General features: G+C 42.9%; 1 protein-coding gene across 3 annotated transcripts in view; it reads right to left on the bottom strand.

The window, feature by feature from the left end:
* Positions 1-9,688: 9,688 nt before the first annotated feature.
* The window catches only part of ZNF449 (zinc finger protein 449), a 20,993-nt gene continuing 11,706 nt past the window's right edge, over positions 9,689-18,975 (bottom strand). For all 3 annotated transcript variants that reach the window (XM_039225504.1, XM_039225503.1, XM_039225505.1), the window contains 2 exons: positions 10,881-10,994; positions 9,689-10,689 (listed from right to left, as the gene is read on the bottom strand). In XM_039225504.1, coding sequence (XP_039081435.1) covers positions 9,806-10,689; positions 10,881-10,994 — 998 coding nt within the window. In that variant the 3' untranslated portion in view covers positions 9,689-9,805. The remainder of the gene's footprint in view (positions 10,690-10,880; positions 10,995-18,975) is intronic.

The raw sequence follows: 18,975 nt of genomic DNA, 5'->3' as shown, positions 1-18,975 counted from the left end.
AAAATAAAAAGCTTCCGCACAGCAAAGGAAACCACCAACAAAACAACAAGGCAACATACGAAATGGGAGACGATATTTGCAAATGATATATCTGAGAAGGGGTTAATATCTAAAAATATATAGAACTTCTACAACTCAAAACCAAAGAAACCAGTCTGATTAAAAAATGTGTGGGAGGGGCGCCTGGGTGGCTTAGTCGGTTAAGCGTCTGACTTTCGCTTAGGTCATGATCTCGCAGTTCGTGGGTTCGAGCCCCGTGTCGGGCTCTGTGCTGACTGCCAGCTCAGAGCCTGGAGCCTGTTTCAGAGTCTGTGACTCCCTCTCTCTCTGACCCTCCCCTGCTCACGCTCTCTTTCTCTCTCCTAGAAATAATTAAAAAAAAACATTAAAAAAATTTTTTAAATGTGTGGGAGGCCTAAATAGACATTTTTCCAAAGAAGACATATAGATGGCTGTATGTAGACACACGAAAAGATGCTCGGCACCACTAGTCATCAGGGAACCGTAAATAAAAACTATGATGAGATTTCACTTCACACCAGCCAGAATGGCTAGTATCAAAAAGAGAAGCAATAACAAGTGTTGGTGAGGATGTGGAGAAAAGAAAACCCTGGTACACTATTGGTGGGACTGGAAATTGGTGTAGCCACTGTGGAAAACAGTATGGCGGTTTCTTGAAACAATTAAAAATAGAAATAGCATATGATTCAGTAATCCCACTACTGGTTATTTATCGAAAGAAAACAAAAACACTAATTTGAAAAAGATATATGCATCCCTATGTTTAATGGAGCATCATCTACAATAGTCAAGTTATGGAAGCAGCCCAAGTGTCCATCAACAGATGAATGGATAAAGATATCACACACACACACACACACACAGAAATATTGCTCAGCCATAAAAAAGAATGAGATCTTGCCATTTGTGAAAACATGTATGAATCTAAATGGTAGTCTACTAATGGAAAAAAGTCAAAGACAAAATACCATATGATTTTTAGACAAAATACCATAGGATATTTACTTACATGTGGAATCTAAAACGAACAAACAAAACAGACTCTTAAATACAGAGAATAAACTGGTGGTTGCCAAAAGAATGGAGGGTGGGAAGGTGGGCAAAATAGATGATGGGGAATAAGAGGTACAAATGTCTAGTTATAAAATAAATAAGTCACGGAGATGAAAAGTACAGCATAAAGAATATAGTCAATAGTATATTGTAATATAACATTTGGTGACTACGCTTATGGTGAGCACTGAATACTGTATAGAATTGTTGACTCACTATATTGAACACCTGAAACTAATATAACATCCTATGTCGCTTAGACTTGGATATTAAAAATACATATGAATAGAAAAACTGTCCCTTGTTTATTTTTGCCTCAAATTTTCTTCTATATACGGTGATAAAACGTTTTACCTTTCAAAAGTATATGATAGCTCTCGGTATGAATTTCTCACGGTAACATTCACGTTTCATTTTATGATGCACAGATTGGGTCTTCATGATGCGTTTTAAAATGGAATCTTTTCATGTCAAACCCGGGGTGCTGCCAGGCAACCAGAGAAACTTCCAGCCGGGAATGTATCAGATCGGGTGTGCACTCCATATTGCCCTGGGGTAGGCTGATACGTGCTAGTCTGTACAGCCACAGTAACCACGTTAGGCTGCCTTCCTCATTCCTCTGATTTTTCTTCTTCAATCTTGGGAACACCAGGCACATCAGAGGAAAGTTCATTCAGTATGTTTCCATAAAGGGTCTTCGGAAAAGGCTTTCTCTACATTTATGGGGTTTGATTAATTTCCCCTGCTCCGATTCTGAAGATTCATCTATCTCTGCAATTCCTACTTCCTGAACGGTTTGTACTTGTAGAGGGAATGACCAAAGGCTGTGGTGTCTCAGTTGCTCCCTGGTCACATACAGTTGGGCCCGAAGGTAACTGCACCTGAGACTTACAGATTGGGAGCCTTGTCCAGTGCCTGATCCTGCTATAGAAATGCGAGCGGAAGCAGGGCTCGAACTTTGACCAATCTGAGTCTGCATATGAGCAGACTCGTTCTCTGCCACCAGAATCTGTTCCACGGAAAGTTCCATCCTGCTGAGATTCAATGGTTTCCACGATCACTTGTTTTAATATAATTTATCCGCCACCTTTGCTCATGATTAAGACATTTGTAATCAATGCTTTACTCCTTCCCCGTTTCATTCCTCAATTATCCAGGGCGATGTGATTTCTGTAGAGGACCTGGTCACTGAGTATAGACAGAGGAGGTAGAGATGAGCCGCCCACTGCCCGTCAGGAAGGACACTCAGAACTCCAAGCCGGCTCTAATGCGCAGGCGCGCTTCTCCCCTCCCCCGCCACAACGGAGACTTGTAGCAGTCGTTTTGTTTTGTTTTGGTTTTTAATTTTTATTTTTTTTAAAAAACTTTTTTTAATGTTTTATTTATTTCTAGGAGACAGAGAGAGAGAGAGACAGCGTGAGCAGGGGAGGGTCAGAGAGACAGGGAGCCACAGACTGAAACAGGCTCCAGGCTCTGAGCTGGCAGTCAGCACAGAGCCCGACGCGGGGCTCGAACCCACGAACCGCGAGATCATGACCTAAGCGAAAGTCAGACGCCCAACTGACTAAGCCACCCAGGCGCCCCTTTTTTTAATTTTTAATGTTTATTTTTGAGAGAGACAGAGCACAAGTGGGGGAGGGGCAGAGAGAGGGAGACACAGAATCTGGCTCCAGGCCCTGAGTCGTCAGCACAGAGCCCCCACCTTGGGGCTCAAACTCACAGACTGCGAGCTCATGGCCTGAGCCAAAATGAGACGCTCAAGTGACTGAGCCACCCAGGCGCCCCACTTGTAGCAGCCGTCTTGATGCTCTTGTCACACACTGGATGTTCGCGTTATGTGAGTCCTGGTCTTCGTGTTCCTTGTCTCCTGACCAGCAGCAGCCCCAGGTGTTATCACCATTCTTGTCTCACATTAAACCTTAAACCTATTCCACTGAACATCCTCATACGTATCTCACTTTTGACTTAAACTTATTTTTCCAAGGTCAGCTTTATGCTGTGTCTTATGTGAACCCTTTTCCCGGCTGGAATCCTAATGGGCACCTGTAGAAAACACTGGGTGCCCAGCACTCCCCCAGGCCAGGTCTCCCGGCTGGCTGCCTGGCCCTGCTATTCCAGAATGCCTGAGAAGGCAGATGCCTAGGCGCTGCCTCAAAGGCAGGAAGAGGCTACAGACGGCACATGCTTGATATCAGCAGAATTACTAAATCCCAGAATCACATAGGGCTCCAATCAAGTATAATTATCCCCAGGAACCACTCATTCGGCCATGACCAAGAAGGAGACCACCTCTGTACAAGTTTATTTGACGTGGTTTCAAATCAAAAGTAAGACACTCAAATGCTGCAAGCCCACTCGAAACCATGTATTGTTTACTTCTTGAGGGAACAAGGTCATCACATCATCAGGTACAGAGAAGAAAGGGCAACCTGAATGCGTTTTGTAAAGTGAACCGCAGAGGGCTGCCTAAGGCTTCACAGATCAAGTTCTGGTAAGCAGCATCCCTTTGAGGGAATGCAACTGTCCCTCTGAGAAGACCAAAAGGACAAATGGGTTCAGACTACCAACAGCCAATGGCATTTAGCAGAGAAAAAAGGAGCCATTTTCCTAAGGGCAAACCCAGTTCTCCATACTAAAGATGTTCAAGAACTAAATCCTGTAGCAACCAACGTGCACCTTTACTACGAGCAAATGACTTGTACTAAGAGACTTTCTGGCATCAGGCAGAAAAATTGACTTTCAGTCCCACCTTTACCAATATGGATGACCCCTCCCCTTGTGTATGGGGTATATGGTCTTGGTACGGCTGTATTAATCCAACAACTCATTGATTTTTTAAAAAAAGTTTTTTTAACATTTATTTGTTTTTGAGAGACAGAGAGAGAGAGAGTGGGGAAAGGGCAAAGAGACAGGGAGACACAGAATCCAAAGCAGGCTCCAGGCTCTGAGCTGTCAGGACAGAGTCCAATCTGAGGCTTGAACCACGAACCATGAGATCATGACCTGCGCCGAAGTCAGACGCTTAACCAACTGAGCCACCCAGGCGCCTAACTCGTTGATGTTTTTAATCCCAGGGGGCCTTTGGAAAGATGAATGGGAGTGTCGGGGCCTGGGAAAGCTAAGACATGCTCTCTAAGGGGAAAGCCAGATTCCAAAGTTTGGAGACACCGTTGTCAGAACTCAGTGCATCAAGAAGGAGATCAGAATGGAACTTGAAGATGGCCGAGGTGGCTAGAAGGGACATCCCGGTCCTGACTTATCACCTGCACGGAAGGTGTGGTGTGGTGGACACGTCAACTTCTTGTAGTTCTTCAGCAGCTGGAGTGGTTGAAGGATAAGGTGGAAGTTGCGTTTAGAGGGGTGGTTTGGCTTCTCTATTTCACCCTTTTGTCTCCTCTAGATGCTTGAGCTCTGGGTCAGTTTAGGTGGGAGTCAGAGCAGGGGCTTTGGTAGAACTAAGAGAACAGGAATTTTGTTTTGAAAGGGGGTATGATGAGGTGAGTAGTTTGAGGACTATAGGAAAGGCTGGCATGAGGTACAGAGTATTATTCATCCTGGACATTTTTCCACGACATGTAGCACTTCAAAACGCAAGCCATGTTACACGGTGAAGACAGTGGAGGAGTGTCCCTGAGGGGGGTCACGGATGGGATCCGCCATCACCCTGTTGACGGAAATTCTGAGTGTGGCAGTGTGTGATTGCATACATTCAACATAAACTATTCATATGGTTTATTTATTTCAAATGAAAATCTAGAAGAATTTTTCAGTGACTCAGTAGTTGTGTACCTTTTGAGCACAATCCGTGGAGCTAAAATTTTGGTTTTGAAAACCGGTGTTTCATGTATATGACGGGCTTCACTCATCCAGAGGAAAGATAAATATTTTCTTTATCTTTGGATCCTCCAAAAATGTAACCTTAGGCCTTGCTAGACCTCTGAGAAGTCCTGTCTGACAACGCAAAGTGGAAAAGGCTGACTAGAGACTAATCCATCATCACTCTGGTGAGAAAAGAACCTACGACCACCCTCCAGTCTCCGTAGTTAAAATTCCAGAACTGGGGGTGGGGCGGTGGGGGGGAGGGGCGGAGTACATTGATTATTAATGCTAAGGAGAGACTAGGGGGCGAGCTGGCCGCGCATCTGTTCCCTATCTGTTACGGAGGACCAGAAAAGAAGCCGAGGTTGCCCGGGGTGTAAGTGTGAGCTTTGGTTATTTATGAGATGATTCAGCCCACATCCCAGGTAGACGCGACAGCGGGTTTCAGGAAGAAAGCTCGCGCAGTTTCCTGCAGGCCGTGACTGCAAGTCCAAGAGAGCCAAGCTTAACGTCTCTCCTCCGCAACCTGCTGGGGGGCCACTCGGGGCTGATTCACCTGCACGTCCCGATCGCCTGGACTTGAACCTGGAGAGCGTCCTCGGCACCCTCCGAAGCAGTCCCTGCCCATTCAGGAGGGCCGCTGGTGCAAACACCTGCTTCCAGGGGCATAGACCATCCGGAGTGCGAGGGAGAGTCCCCGCTGGGTATGGAGACGCTAGGTCTCTCCTGGGTCCTCTGGCCTCCCGCATTTCCTGCTGGGCGGCTATTAACAACTGTAACATGCAGAATGAATTCCCAAAAACCTCTTACCGAGGGAGCAGGGAGGCACAATGGGGAGGACACCAAGCTCTTCTGGGTCCCTGTCCCTCCCAAACACCAAGACAGCCCTAAAGGCATTAAAGTAACTCTCGAGAGGTCGAGGACTGTATTCTAAACGTGTGCCTTACATCCAGGCTTTGGGAGACTTCCCAGATGTTATCAAATAGGAGCCTAATTTTTTTAAAAAACCCAAAATGAACGTTAAAAGCAGAAATAGAATGAACCTCATTTTCTAGGCACGATGGGGCAAAACCAAAAGTGAAAAGGAAAACCACGATAATGGGGCGCCTGAGTGGCTCAGTCGGTTGCGCGTCCGACTTGGGCTCAGGTCATGACCTCACGGTTCGTGGGTTCGAGCCCCGCGTCGGGCTCTATGCTGACAGCTAGTTCAGAGCCTGGAGCCTGTTTCCCATTCTGTATCTCCCTCTCTCTCTGTCCCTCCCCTGCTCGCTCTCTCTCAGAAATAAATAAAACACTTTAAAAAATTAAGAAAAAAAAAAGAAAACCGTGATATTGTCTAGCTTTGGCTCAAAGGGGAACTGTGATGAAAACTGCAATAAATAATTTTGAAATCACCAGTAAGAACACTGTGACCATTGAGATTAGCACTTGACCCAGTGACTGAGTAAAACGTTCTGCATTTGACCCAGTGACTGAGTAAAGCGTTCTGCGCTCACCCAGTGCACGGGCAAGACTCCAGTCTTGAGGGCCTAAATAGAACAAAAACGTCACGAAGAGCGAATTCTCTTGCTCTCTTCTTGAGCTAGCAGGTCCATCTTTTCCTGCTCTTGAACATGAAAGCTCCCGGTTCTCTGTTTTTCAGACTCAGGGCTTATACCTGCAGCCTCCCAGTTCTCAGGCCTTCCACTTAGGACTGGGAGTTACACCGTCAGCTCCTCTGGTTCTTACGTGTTCCAACTCGGGTTGAATTATACTGCCAGCCTTCCTGGCTCTCCAGGTTGCGGATAGCACATTATGGGACTGCTCAATCTTCATAACTGCATGAGCCAATTCCTGTAATTTCTCTGTCTCTACATATATATATAATATGTATATTATTTTTATATATTTATTTGTATTATATAATTATACATTATATTTATATTATATATATGTGTGTGTTCTATTTCCCTAGAAAATCCTAATGCAAACATTATATAAAAAATATAGAATGTGACTAAAACCGTATTTAGAGGAAAATCAACAACTTAAATGTTTTTTATCATTTAACAGCAAAGAATTAAAAGACAGTATCCCGGGGCACCTGGGTAGCTCAGTGAGTTAAGTGCATGACTCTTTGATTTCAGCTCAGGCCATAATCTCACGGTTTTTGGGTCTGAGCCCTGCCCTGGGCTCTGCACTGACAGCGTGGAGCCTGCTTGGGACTCCCCCCGCTTCCCCCAACACCCCCCGTCCCTCTCTCTCTCTGCCCCTCCCCGGCTTGTGCTCTCCCAAAAAAATAAACATATAAATGAATGAATGAATGAATGACATATCCTGAATATTTATTGAAGGCTTATACTGTGTAAGGCCTGAACACTACATACCTCATTTCTTCCTAGCACTGCTGAGATGGTACTGGTTTTTGCCCTTCATAGTACTTCAGAGGTAGGTATTTTGCCCTTACCGTTCTGAACTGTTCAGAAATCTAATCAGACACATCCACACAGTGTTCTCACTAGGATATCCATTTCCAAGATTTCGCGTATCTCTTGATCCGGTGCCACAAGTATTTATTGGCACATGTTACCTATAGGACCGTATAACAAAGCAATGAGTAACGGATGTTCTCTCCCCTGGAAAACCTCGTTGTGCGTGTATGCTACAGATGGTGGGGAGGGGGGGTGGCTCACATTATGACCGCGACTGAGCCTACGAGCTCAACTTGCCCATAGGAAATGCTCAGAATGATGCATGAACCTGGCACCGTGGCTGCAGAGAGGAACGTGATTCCAAGTTTGGGCGGGGGCAGGAGTCAACTGTGGTGCTTGTTATCAGAGCTCACGGGAGCGGGTCTGAGCTGTTCAATCAGTTAATGGGATGGAGGCAGGAAGAACGTACACATTTCCACTTTATTGAAATATTGCATAGATACAGAGCAGTTGGGCACATCCGTTCTAAGGCACTGTTCTGGTTTGAATGCAAGTCCACAAGAGAGAAAAGAGAAGCCATTACATTCCGTAGTTTTCATCTCTACATTCAGACTCCTCCCGTGTTACATGTTTATTGCTACTGGGATGTCAATTGTAACCCCACGCTTATAGCAGCATCATACAGGGACCTGGATGACAAGAATTAAAGATACGTCCTGGCTGGAGCACTGGCTATGCTTTGGCACTTGATTATAAACTCTCTTGCATTGTTCTCCGTTTGTTTCCCAACTCCTGTTTAACTAATGATATTCTGAACTCCTCATGAACTGGACTCACGGATTAACATCTTCACTAGTTTCCATTAAGCCTAGAACAGGACCAGTTAGGCACATGGCACTTGCCCCTGAAATACTTATATTCAATATCACTTCCAAGAACTTCAATGGAATAGAACAAAATACGCTTTCCCTAGTGCTAGTTTAGGGAAAGAATGACTGGTATCTTCCTAAAGAAAAGACACTTGAATATCCTACTTCTTGTGTTTTATAACAAGGAACTAGGCTGAACGAGTATTTTCATGTATTAACAGCTATACCTGACAAAGAGAGTTCTTCCCTTGCCACAGGAATTTGAGTCCTTACCATGACTATACGAGGACGTTTACATAAGTAGCAATATGTGTGTGTGATTATAAGTAAAATTCAAAGAGGTTGAGAATCACTGAGAGACTTGTAAATTACCTCAATCAGTGACCGTCGCCTCCTTAAAATGCTGTGTGTGTGTTACATAAAAAATGTATATACGTAAAGAATTTTTCATAACACCCTGGAAACAACTGGAGATAACTAGGCTTGGGAGCAAGGAGACTACAGGGGTAGCTAAAGAAGTTGTTAAAGGCAGTGTGTTCCAAGGAATATTTGCAGAATACTAGTTCTGTGGGGTATTACTGGGTATACAAGAAAAAGGGTCCTGGGGTCAAATAGCTTTGCAAAACATTGAGCCAAAAGAGGTGCTTTTCCCACCTTTACAGAGGACCTCTAAAGAGAGAGGTCTTGATGGGCACTGTGCATCTAGAAAGTGGAGTCAGCAGGGATTCCCGAACTTATTTGTAAACTATCTTGTACAGCTAGGTGCTCTATGACCCACAGTTAGGGGGACACTGAATTCAAGAATGGGCAAAATCTTAAAAACACTGAGACACACTGGTGAATACTGAAGGAGAATAAAAAGCCACAGACACTGGCTTCTCTGTCAATCTACATTAAACTGGATTCTACTTGTGCGACATCAACTGTCCCATGGATTCTTCCACAAAAAGCTTAAGTTAGTCTGTGAACAAAGTAAGTCATCACATTAACACTCAGCTGTAAGCGGCCTCACCCCAGACCGCCAATGAAACGGACTGGCGAACTTTGCAAAATTCCTAAGTAAAGGTCAGAATCCTGATTCCCTTAAGCAAACAACGTCAGTGGAAATAACCCAGCTCTCGCCAGGCAAATGTGTTCTCGACACATTTTTTATTATTTGACAAACATACACTGTCTCCTTTCTTGCTACCTGGGGCACACAGAAGGCTTTGAACTAACACAACACTCTTTAATGACAGCAGAAGAATTACGGTGCTGTTTTAGTCATTATGTTGATAGTCACGACCGTCCACCCTATTGGCCCTCCTCTGAAAAGGACTGTCAGCAATCATATGCTTTCCGCCTCTATCTAGGAAAGAGTTGGCTTGGGACACAAACCATTTCAATGTTAAAAAAAAAAAAAGTCAGAGAGACAGCATAAATCAAAACTGGGGATGTTGGAAGAGGAGATGGATACTCTAGAACTCATAAACTTTGGAAGAAGGGTTTTTAAAAGTAAGTTTTTCAAACGTGTTCTCCTAAGCTCTAACAGAAAGATTCTTTCAAGACAAACAGGCTTCTGTAGGTTACTTTTTTTTTTTTTTTGGAGTTAGTGTCAATTTCTGCTAGGGACCTGCTTATCTCCAACAACTGTTAAAGAAGTCCTCTGAAGTGAGTGACTTGGTGCATGATAAGGCCCGCCCTCTGCCTGAAGCTCTTAGAACAGTGAGTACACTTGTATGGCTTCTCCCCTGTATGAATTCTTAAGTGAATCACAAGGCTTGGTCTCTGTCTAAAGCTTTTCCCACAGTAATTACACTTGAAAGGTCTCTCTTCTGTGTGAGTTCTCTGATGCAGAGTGAGGGCTGTCAGCCTACTAAAACTTTTCCCACAGCTGTGACATCTGTGGGGTTTTTCACCCGAGTGAGTTTTCAGATGCCTTTTGAGACTCGACCCGTGACAAAAGCTTTTCCCACACTCAAGACACTTGTACGTCTCTTCTTCAGAGTGGGTTCTCTGGTGCCCTATCAGGTGTGACCGCCGAGTGAATCGCTTTTTGCACACCGTGCATTCATAGGGCCTCTCCCCGGTATGAAGTCGTTGGTGTCTATAAAGGTCTGAACTACGAAGGAATCTTTTCCCACACTCGGGGCACTTGTGAGGTTCCTCTCCCGAGTGAATCCTCTGGTGCCCTGTCAGTTGCGACTTCCGTGCAAAACACTTTCCGCACTGAGGACATCGGTGAGGTTTGTCCCCTGGACTCTTTTTCTTCTGGGGCCTGGGGTCCAGAGGTTCTTCTAAGTGGGAATTCTCAGGTTTCTCTCCTGCAGAGGCGCTCTGATGGTCTACCAGTTTTGTTAAATCTGTCTGTAAATCCTCTGGGGGGCTTTCCCACGGACTCTCCAGCTGTACATAGTCTTTCTGCAAAATGGGACCATGGAGAGCGTTCCCCTCTAAAGTAAGAATAAAGGGATACATATTCTCCAGCTTCTTCTGTTTTGAAGGATCATCTTCGTCCTCTATCCCAATCTCAAAACCTGAGGGAAGAAACAAAAGCTGCAGATGTCACTGTGCCCCACAGAGAGGGACACAGGAGGGAAAATGAAGAGTTGCATGAAGCCACCAGTAGGAATACAGACATTCCTAAGTACAACCTCAAACCCTTTACCCTGATTATAGTTGAATTTTTCTTTCCTTTTGTCCATGATATCAATGAGCAGTTACTTACCTAGCTTGGAATCAAGTAATTGTTTCATTTCTTTGGAATCCTGTAGTTCTTTCACCCATGCCTCTTCTCGAGGCTCCAACGAAAAGTTCATGTCAAGCTTTGGTATTGGATATCCTGGCCATAAGAAAGATGAGAAGCATGGGTTTTCCTTGACGATATTGTAGACATGTGGGCACTTAATGTCTACTTTCTTCCCCATTACTATTACTCCACCCAAGATCTCTTCCAAGAGACTCTCTTTTTTGAAGATAAAAATAAAACATGTAATGAAAGAACATCCCTTTGTGCTCAATTCAAGGCCATTCTCCTCTGTGGAAGGGGAGCAAATAATTTCTGTGTTCAAAACAAAGCACTAAACGATTTCTGTATCTATTTTGAGATTTGATTTATTCAGGTTAGAGCCAAATAGGAAGTAAGTCTTTATAACGGTTTGGCATATTGAAACTGACAAATGCTGCTATTGATACCAAGTGAAAAGAAAGCTAGAAGCTGGGGTTATGAGGGGCGCCTGGGGGGCTCAGACAGTTACGTATGTGAGTCTTGATTTTGGCTCAGGTCATGATCTCTTGGTTTGTGAGCTTGAGCCCCGAGTCAGGTTCTGTGCTGACAGCTCAGAGCCTGCTTGGGATTCTCTCTCTCCCCCTCTCTCTGCCCCTCCCCCGCTCGTGCATCTATGCATGCTCTCTCTCAAAAATAAACTTAAGAAGTTAATAAATAAGCGTAGGGGTTATGAAACTATTTACTAGGAAATTTTCCATTGAGATTTTCAAATAAAATGGAAAATGACTAGGTTGCCAACAAGCATAAGCAGTGTTTATGTTTACCTCAGCCGAAGTCTAGATGTGCACTCTCTTGAAATTAACCCAAATAACTATCCAACAGTATTTCTCACTGTCAGTCTAAGAACAAGTAGGACAAGTTCCTACACTCACTGGCCCCCTGTGTTCTACCCCCCCTCTCCCCACTAAGAGCAGCTGTGGCTTGCATTGTCTTTTCACGACCCTCCTCACCTTCCTCAGCTCTGGCACAGTATATAGGTCCGCAATAAAGTGTGGGATGAAAACTGCTAACTTGAAATCTACATGCAGGATGCTGTTTAAATATTAGCAATATTTTTTAAATAGGAGCATTATTAAAATAACATTAGCCAATGGCATGGCTAGAAATTGACCCAAGGGATACAGGAGTGCTGATGCACAGGCGCACACGCACCCCAATGTTCACAGCAGCACTCTCAACAGCCACATCATGGAAAGAGCCTAACTCTTCCATCAACTGACGAAATGATCAGGAAGATATGGTTTATGTGTACCATGGAATACTCCATGGCAATGAGAAAGAATGAAATCTGGCCATGTGTAGCAACGTGGATGGAACTCGAGGGTGTTATGCTGAGCGAAATAAGTCAGGCAGAGAAGGACAAATATCATATGTTTGCACTCATACGTGGAACAGGAGAAACTTAACAGAGGACCATGTGGGAGGGGAAGGGGAAAAGTTAGTTTCAAACAGAGAGGGAGGCAAACCAAAAGAGACTCTTAAATACTGAGAACAACTGAGGGCTGATGGGGGAGGGGGAGAGGGGAAGGGGGGGTGATGGGCATGGAGGAGGGCACTTGTTGGGATGAGCACTGGGTGTTATATGAAAACCAACTTGACAAATAAAAGTTTCCTCAAATTCACTATATTGTTGGGGCGCCTGGGTGGCTCAGTCAGTTAAGCATCTGGCTCTTGATTTCGTCTCAGAATGATCTTGTGGTTAGTGAGTTTGAGCCCCAAATCAGGCTCCGTGCTGAGAGTGTGGAGCCTGCCTGGTCTCCTCTCTCTGCCCCTCCTCTGTGGGCTCTCTCACTCGCTCTCACCTGCTCTCTCTCAAAATAAATAAACTTAAAGAAGATAAATTCACTATATTGTGTTTGTTTAGATTTCAAAGCTAAGAGTGGGATCAAGCATGCTGTGGCACAGGCAAACAAAACCGGGGGTTACAGATCAAAAGAAAGCTGTCATGAGGGAAATCTGAAACTTGAAAGAAGCAGACTAGCGAAGGCCTGGGTGTAAAATATGGATTTGTAACCGAAATGTAGTGGGGGAGATGGACTTCTAGCATATTGTGAGGAGCTCTGCAGACCTAATTCCCAATGAAACTAGTGAAAATTATTAAGAGCAAAAACAAACAAACAAACAAACAAAAAAAAACAACAGGGGCACCTGGGAGGCTTTAAGTCAGTTAAGTGTTCGACTCTTGATTTTGGCTCAGGTCATGATCTCACAGTTCACGGGATGGAGCCCTACACTGGGCTCCACGCTGACAGCTGGGAGCCTGCTTGGGATTCTCTCTCTTCCCCTCTCTGCCCCTCCCCTGCTTGCGTTCTCTCTAGCTCAAAAAATAAACAAACTTTAAAAAAATAAAAAATAAAACAAAACAAACATTGGACCTAAAGGCCTACAGCAAAGTACGAAACATCTATTTTTTTTTTAATCTGCTAAAATTCACAGGTAATAGGGAGATTCTTGAGGATTTAAACCACAGCAGTTCTCTTTGGTGCCTCTCCCGGCGCCACTCCACACTGGCATAACCAAGGGACCGAGGCAGCCTCTCCCCTGGCTCCCTTTCCGAGGGCCATCTTCTTGGAAGGGACAGGACCTCAGCTTTTCTCATCCTACCCCAGCTACCCAGGGTTGATTCTAAAGTCCAAACAATCGTGGCTGCAAGGTGGGGGCAGCTTTTGTCTACCCAGTCTCTACTGGTGGCGTGGGCCATCTACCCTGGGTGTCATCCTGGTGGGAACCCTGGAGTATTCCCTGAGTGTTCTTGTAAGGCAGTTGTGACTGTAAGGCACTGGTTCAATGCCTGGAGAGCCAACCCAGGAAGACCCGAGGGAGGGACCTAGTGCTCAGCTCCAGAAGTGCCAGTTTCACTCAGAGATAAACACTCCATTTCCCCCACCTCCAGAGCAACATATCAGAGATCCGGCCTCCGAGAAGCAGGCCTTAAAACAGGCAGCTCCTAATATATTCTCAAGAATAGGATTCCTTTACAACAGAGAGTGAAAAGATTCAAGCCTCAGGATATTCTAAAAAAGAGTACAGGTTATAATGACAGGCAGCCGGAAAGAGTGTGATAGATTTATGGACTATACACCCTAAGCCATAGGCTGACAAGTGTGCAGAAGAGATCTGGGGAAAAAGACAAGCTGGGAGGGGCCCTCCTGGGATCACAACAAATCAAGAACCTGACCTCAGGAGCTGGCCCAACAAAGGTATCTCAAATTGACTGGATTAGTCAGACAGAGAAATTATGCTCCAGGGTATTGTTGAAAACAATAGAGCAATTAGCTGGCAATTAACGGCCCTCAGGTCAGGGAGAGAGGCAGCCAAAGAAAGGCCTGTAAAAAGTACTGACCCACCAGGGTGACTGTGTGCACATCCAAGGCTGTGCACCCTGAGGCGCAACATCAAAAGGTTAACATTTCAGAGTGGACTAGACTTGACAAAAATAATGCGGCCATGACCAAACAAATAAGCAAACAAATAACAGTAACAAGCTCTGGGGAAGGGGAAGAAGGAATCGGTGTTGCTATGATACATCATCTAAAATGTCCAGTTTCCAACAAAACATGATGAGCTATGCATGCGGACAGGAAAGTATGACTCATATACTAGGAAAAAAAAAGCGTGAGGAACAGAATCTGCCTATGTGAGTGACCAGATACTGAATTTAACAAAGACTTCAAATAGCCATTATGAGTATGTTCCAAGAATGAAACAAATCCATGACTAAAGAAGTAAATCATGATGACAAACCACATCACATCACATCAAATAGAGAATATCGATAAACAGAAAGTATAAAAATAATCCCATGGAAATTCTGGAGCTGAAAAGTACAACTAAAATCAAAAATTCCCTAGAATGGCTCAAGAATGGATCTGAACTGTCAGAAGAAAGCAGTGAACTTGGAGACAGATCAGTAGAGATTATACTATCAGAAGAACAGGGAGAAAAAAAGAACGAAGGGAAGTGAGTGAATGGAGCATCAGAGAAAAGTGGAGTACCACTAAGGGCCATTATAATAGATACATAATGAGAAAACCAGGAGAGGAGTGAGAGAAAGGAGCAGGGAAAAAAAAAAAGAAATTGGAAATATAGTGGCCCCAAACTGCCCAAATGTGTTAAAAAGACATTCATCTGCACATCTAGGAAACTCAAGGAATTCCAAGCAGGACAAACACAAAAGAGATCTATAAACAGGGAACTCCAATAAAATTAAAGGCCAAGTTCTCACCAGCAACACTGGAGGCCAGAAGACAGTGGGACAACATATTCAAAGTGCTCAAAGAAAAATGAGAAAGGCCAACTGAGAATCTTATATTCAGAAAAGCCATCTTTAAAAAAATGTATGTGAGGGGAGCCTGGGTGGCTTAGTCGGTTAAGTGTCCAACTTTGGCTCAGGTCATGATCTCGCAGTCCGTGAGTTCAAGCCCCACGTTGGGCTCTATGTTGACAGCTCAGAGCCTAGAACCTGCTTCAGATTCTGTGTCTCCCTCTCTCTCTGCCCCTCCCCCACTCATGCTCTGTCTCTCTCAAAAATAAACATTAAAAATTTTTTTAAACGAATGTGAAATAACAATATTTCTTTTTAAAAAATTTTTTTAATATTTTGTTTATTTCTGAGAGAGAGGGAGAGACAGCGTGAGCAGGGGAGGGTCAGAGAGAGAAGGAGATATAGAATCTGAAAGAGGCTCCAGGCTCTGAGCTAACTGTCAGCACAGAGCCTGACATGGGACTCGAACCCATGAACCGTGAGATCATGACCTGAGCTGAAGTCGGACACTTAACCGACTGGGCAACCCAGGCATCCCGAAATAACAATCTTTCTAATAAAAAACTGAGAGAATTCATTGGTAGCAGTCTTGCCTAATAAGAAATACAAAAGGAAGGTACTCAGTCTGAAAGCTAGTGATTCCAAATGGTAATTCAAATCCACATGAAAAAACAAAGGGCACAGCAAGTGAGGGTAACTATAAAAGACAGTATAAATATTAATTTCTGTTCCTTTCTTCTAAGATTAAGAGAAAGAGTACAAGCAGGGGAGGGGCAGAGAGAGAGAGAGCGGGAGACAGAATCCAAAGCAGGCTTCAGGCTCTGGGCTGTCAACACAGAGCCCAATGCAAAGCTTGAACTCACGAACCGTCAGATCAGGACCTGAGCCGAAGTCAGATGCTTAACTGACTGAGCCACTTACGTGCCCCTCTTCTCTTAAAAGATTTTAAAAACAATTGTATAGAACAATATATATGTAGTGCATTGTTGAGCAAATATTATCTATAGAAATGGAATATATTTGCCAATAACAGCACAAATGAAGTGGATGAGAGCAAAACTGCATGGGGGTAAAAAAAAGGACTCTAATTAATAACTAAAATCCACAGGAAAAATGAAGAAAACCATAAATATAAATAATGTTACTACAACAAAAGTCATAATATCTATTTGTATTCCTTTCCTCTCTAGCTCTTTTAGAAGGCTTAAAATTATATACAGTAATATCTTCAACAACATGTTGGGTTTCTAACATTTTTTTTTGAAGTTTTAACATTTTTGATGCAATATGTAGGATAGTAATACCACAAAAAGGGAGAAAACAGAGGTATACAGAAATATTTCTATATTTTACTAGCATTAAATTAGTATAAATCTAAAGCTGATTATGTTAGGATGTACCTGCTAATCCCTAAAGTAACCACTAAGGAAATAACCAAAAAAGTAGTGAAAATTGATTTAAGTAAAGTGCTACATTCAAAACATTTACTTAGTGCTAAAGAAAGCAGCAAATGAAGAACAGAGAAACAAAAAAAAATATGAGACCTATTGAAAACAAAAAGTAAAATCGCAGATGTAAATTATACATATCGAAAATCAGATTAAACGTGGATGGGTTAAACAACTCAATCAAAAGGCAGATATCATCATTCTAGATTTTAAAAATCCATCTATATGCTGTCTACAGGAGACACACTTTAGACTCACACTTTAGATACTAACTGAAAGTAAAGGGATGGAAAAAGAAATATCATGCAAATAACAACCACAAGACAGCCAGAGTGAATACACTAATATCATACAAAATGGATAGCAAAACAAAAAAGTTTCTAGAGATAAAGAGGATCCGTTTATAATGACAAAAGGACCAATCAGGAAGATATAACAATTCTAACCATACCTGCACTTAAAAGCAGAGTACCAAATACATGACGGCAAATACTGACAGAAACAGTAAACGAAATAGACAACTGAGCAATAATAGAGACTTAAATACCTCTTTGCACTACTGGATAGAAAATCTAGGAGAAAGATCAACAATAGGAGACAAAAAATTATAAACCAACTAAATGTCATGGACATTTATAGAACACTCCACTTAGGAAGTAGAGAATATGTGTTCTTCTCAGGTGCACGTGGAAAATTCTCCAGGGCAGTCAAGATGCTATACCATAAAACAAGTGTTCAAAAATGTGAAAGGATCTCATTTACAAAGTATTGTGACCTCCCACCAAAACAGAATGAAATTAGAAAAAAAAAAAAATAACAGAGGTGTGCCTGAGTGGCTACGTTGGTTAAGCATCCGACTCTTGACTTCAGCTTAGGTCTCAATCTCAGGGTTGTGAGTTCAAGCCCTGCAGTGGGCTCCATGCCCGGTATGAAGCCTACTTAAAAAAGAAATAAATAACAGAAAGAAATTTGAGGACTTCACAAATACAAAGATATTAAACAACACACTGCTAAATACACAATCAATCACAGAAAAGAATCAAAAGAGAAATTAGAAATACTTTGAGATAAATGAAAATGAACACACAATATACCAAAACTTAGGAAGCTGCCTAAACCAGTGCCCAAAGAGAAATTTATAGCTATGAATGCCTATATTGAAAAGAAAAGAAAAATCTCAAATGAATAACCTAACTTTACACCTTAAAATATTAGAAAAGTAAGAACAAACAAAACCTAAAACAACTAGAAGAAAATAATAAAGATTAGAACAGGATTTAATAAAATAGAGAACAGTAAAAAACAAGAGAGAAAATCAATAGAACAAAGGTCGGTTCTTTGAAAAAAAATTAACAAAACTGACAAATCTTTAGCTAAATTAACCAAGAAGAGAGAAAACTCAAATGACTATAATCATAAATGAAAGGGGAACTATAACTACTAATCTTACAGAAATAAAAAGGATTATAAAGGGATACTATGAACAGCTACATGGAAATAAATTAGATAAATGAAATGTACAAATTCCTAGAAACACACAAACTACCCAAAATTGATTCAAGAAGAAATATAAAATGAGAGTAGACCTGTAACAAGTAAAGACACTGAATTAGAAATCAAAACACTTCTCACAAAGAAAGGCCCAGGTCTGGATGGTTCACTGGTGAATTCCACCAAACGTTTAAAGAATTAACACCGATTCTACATAATCTCTCACTGAAAATAGAAGAGAATGGAATACTTTCCAACTCACTTTACTGGCATAAAGAAAGAAAAAGGTATCAACGGAACAGAATTGATAATCCAGAAAGAGCCTTGTCATTTATCATCAATTTTTGAGAAAAGTACCACAGCAATTCAATGGGGAAAGACTAGTTTCCTCAACAAATGGTGCTGGGCCAACTAGATATGCACATGTAAAAGAAAGATGTTGGTCCCATTCCTCACACCATATACAAAAGTTAATTCATAACGGATCAAAGATCTAAATTCAAGAGCTAAATCCACAAGACTCTTAGAGGGAAACATAGGTTCAGGGGCACCTGGTGGCTCAATCGGTTGAGCCGACTGATTTTTGACTTTGGCTTAGGCCACGCTCCCAGGGTCATGGGATGGAGCCTTCTGTTGGGCTTTGTGCTGTGCCTGGAGTCTGATTAAGATTCTCTCTCTCCTTCTGACCCTCTCCCCCACTCGCGCACACTCTCTCTCTTAAAAAAGAAAAAAAAGGGGCGCCTGGGTGGCTTAGTCGGTTAAGCGTCCGACTTTCGCTTAGGTCATGATCTCGCGGTTCGTGGGTTCGAGCCCCGCGTCGGGCTCTGCGCTG

This window comes from Hyaena hyaena, unplaced genomic scaffold (assembly GCF_003009895.1).
Source record: "Hyaena hyaena isolate Hyena2069 unplaced genomic scaffold, ASM300989v1 scaffold_2248, whole genome shotgun sequence".
NCBI classification, from domain to species: Eukaryota; Metazoa; Chordata; class Mammalia; order Carnivora; family Hyaenidae; genus Hyaena; species Hyaena hyaena.
The sequence above is the reverse complement of the archived record's forward strand: the minus strand, read 5'-3'. Positions and strand labels throughout refer to the sequence as shown.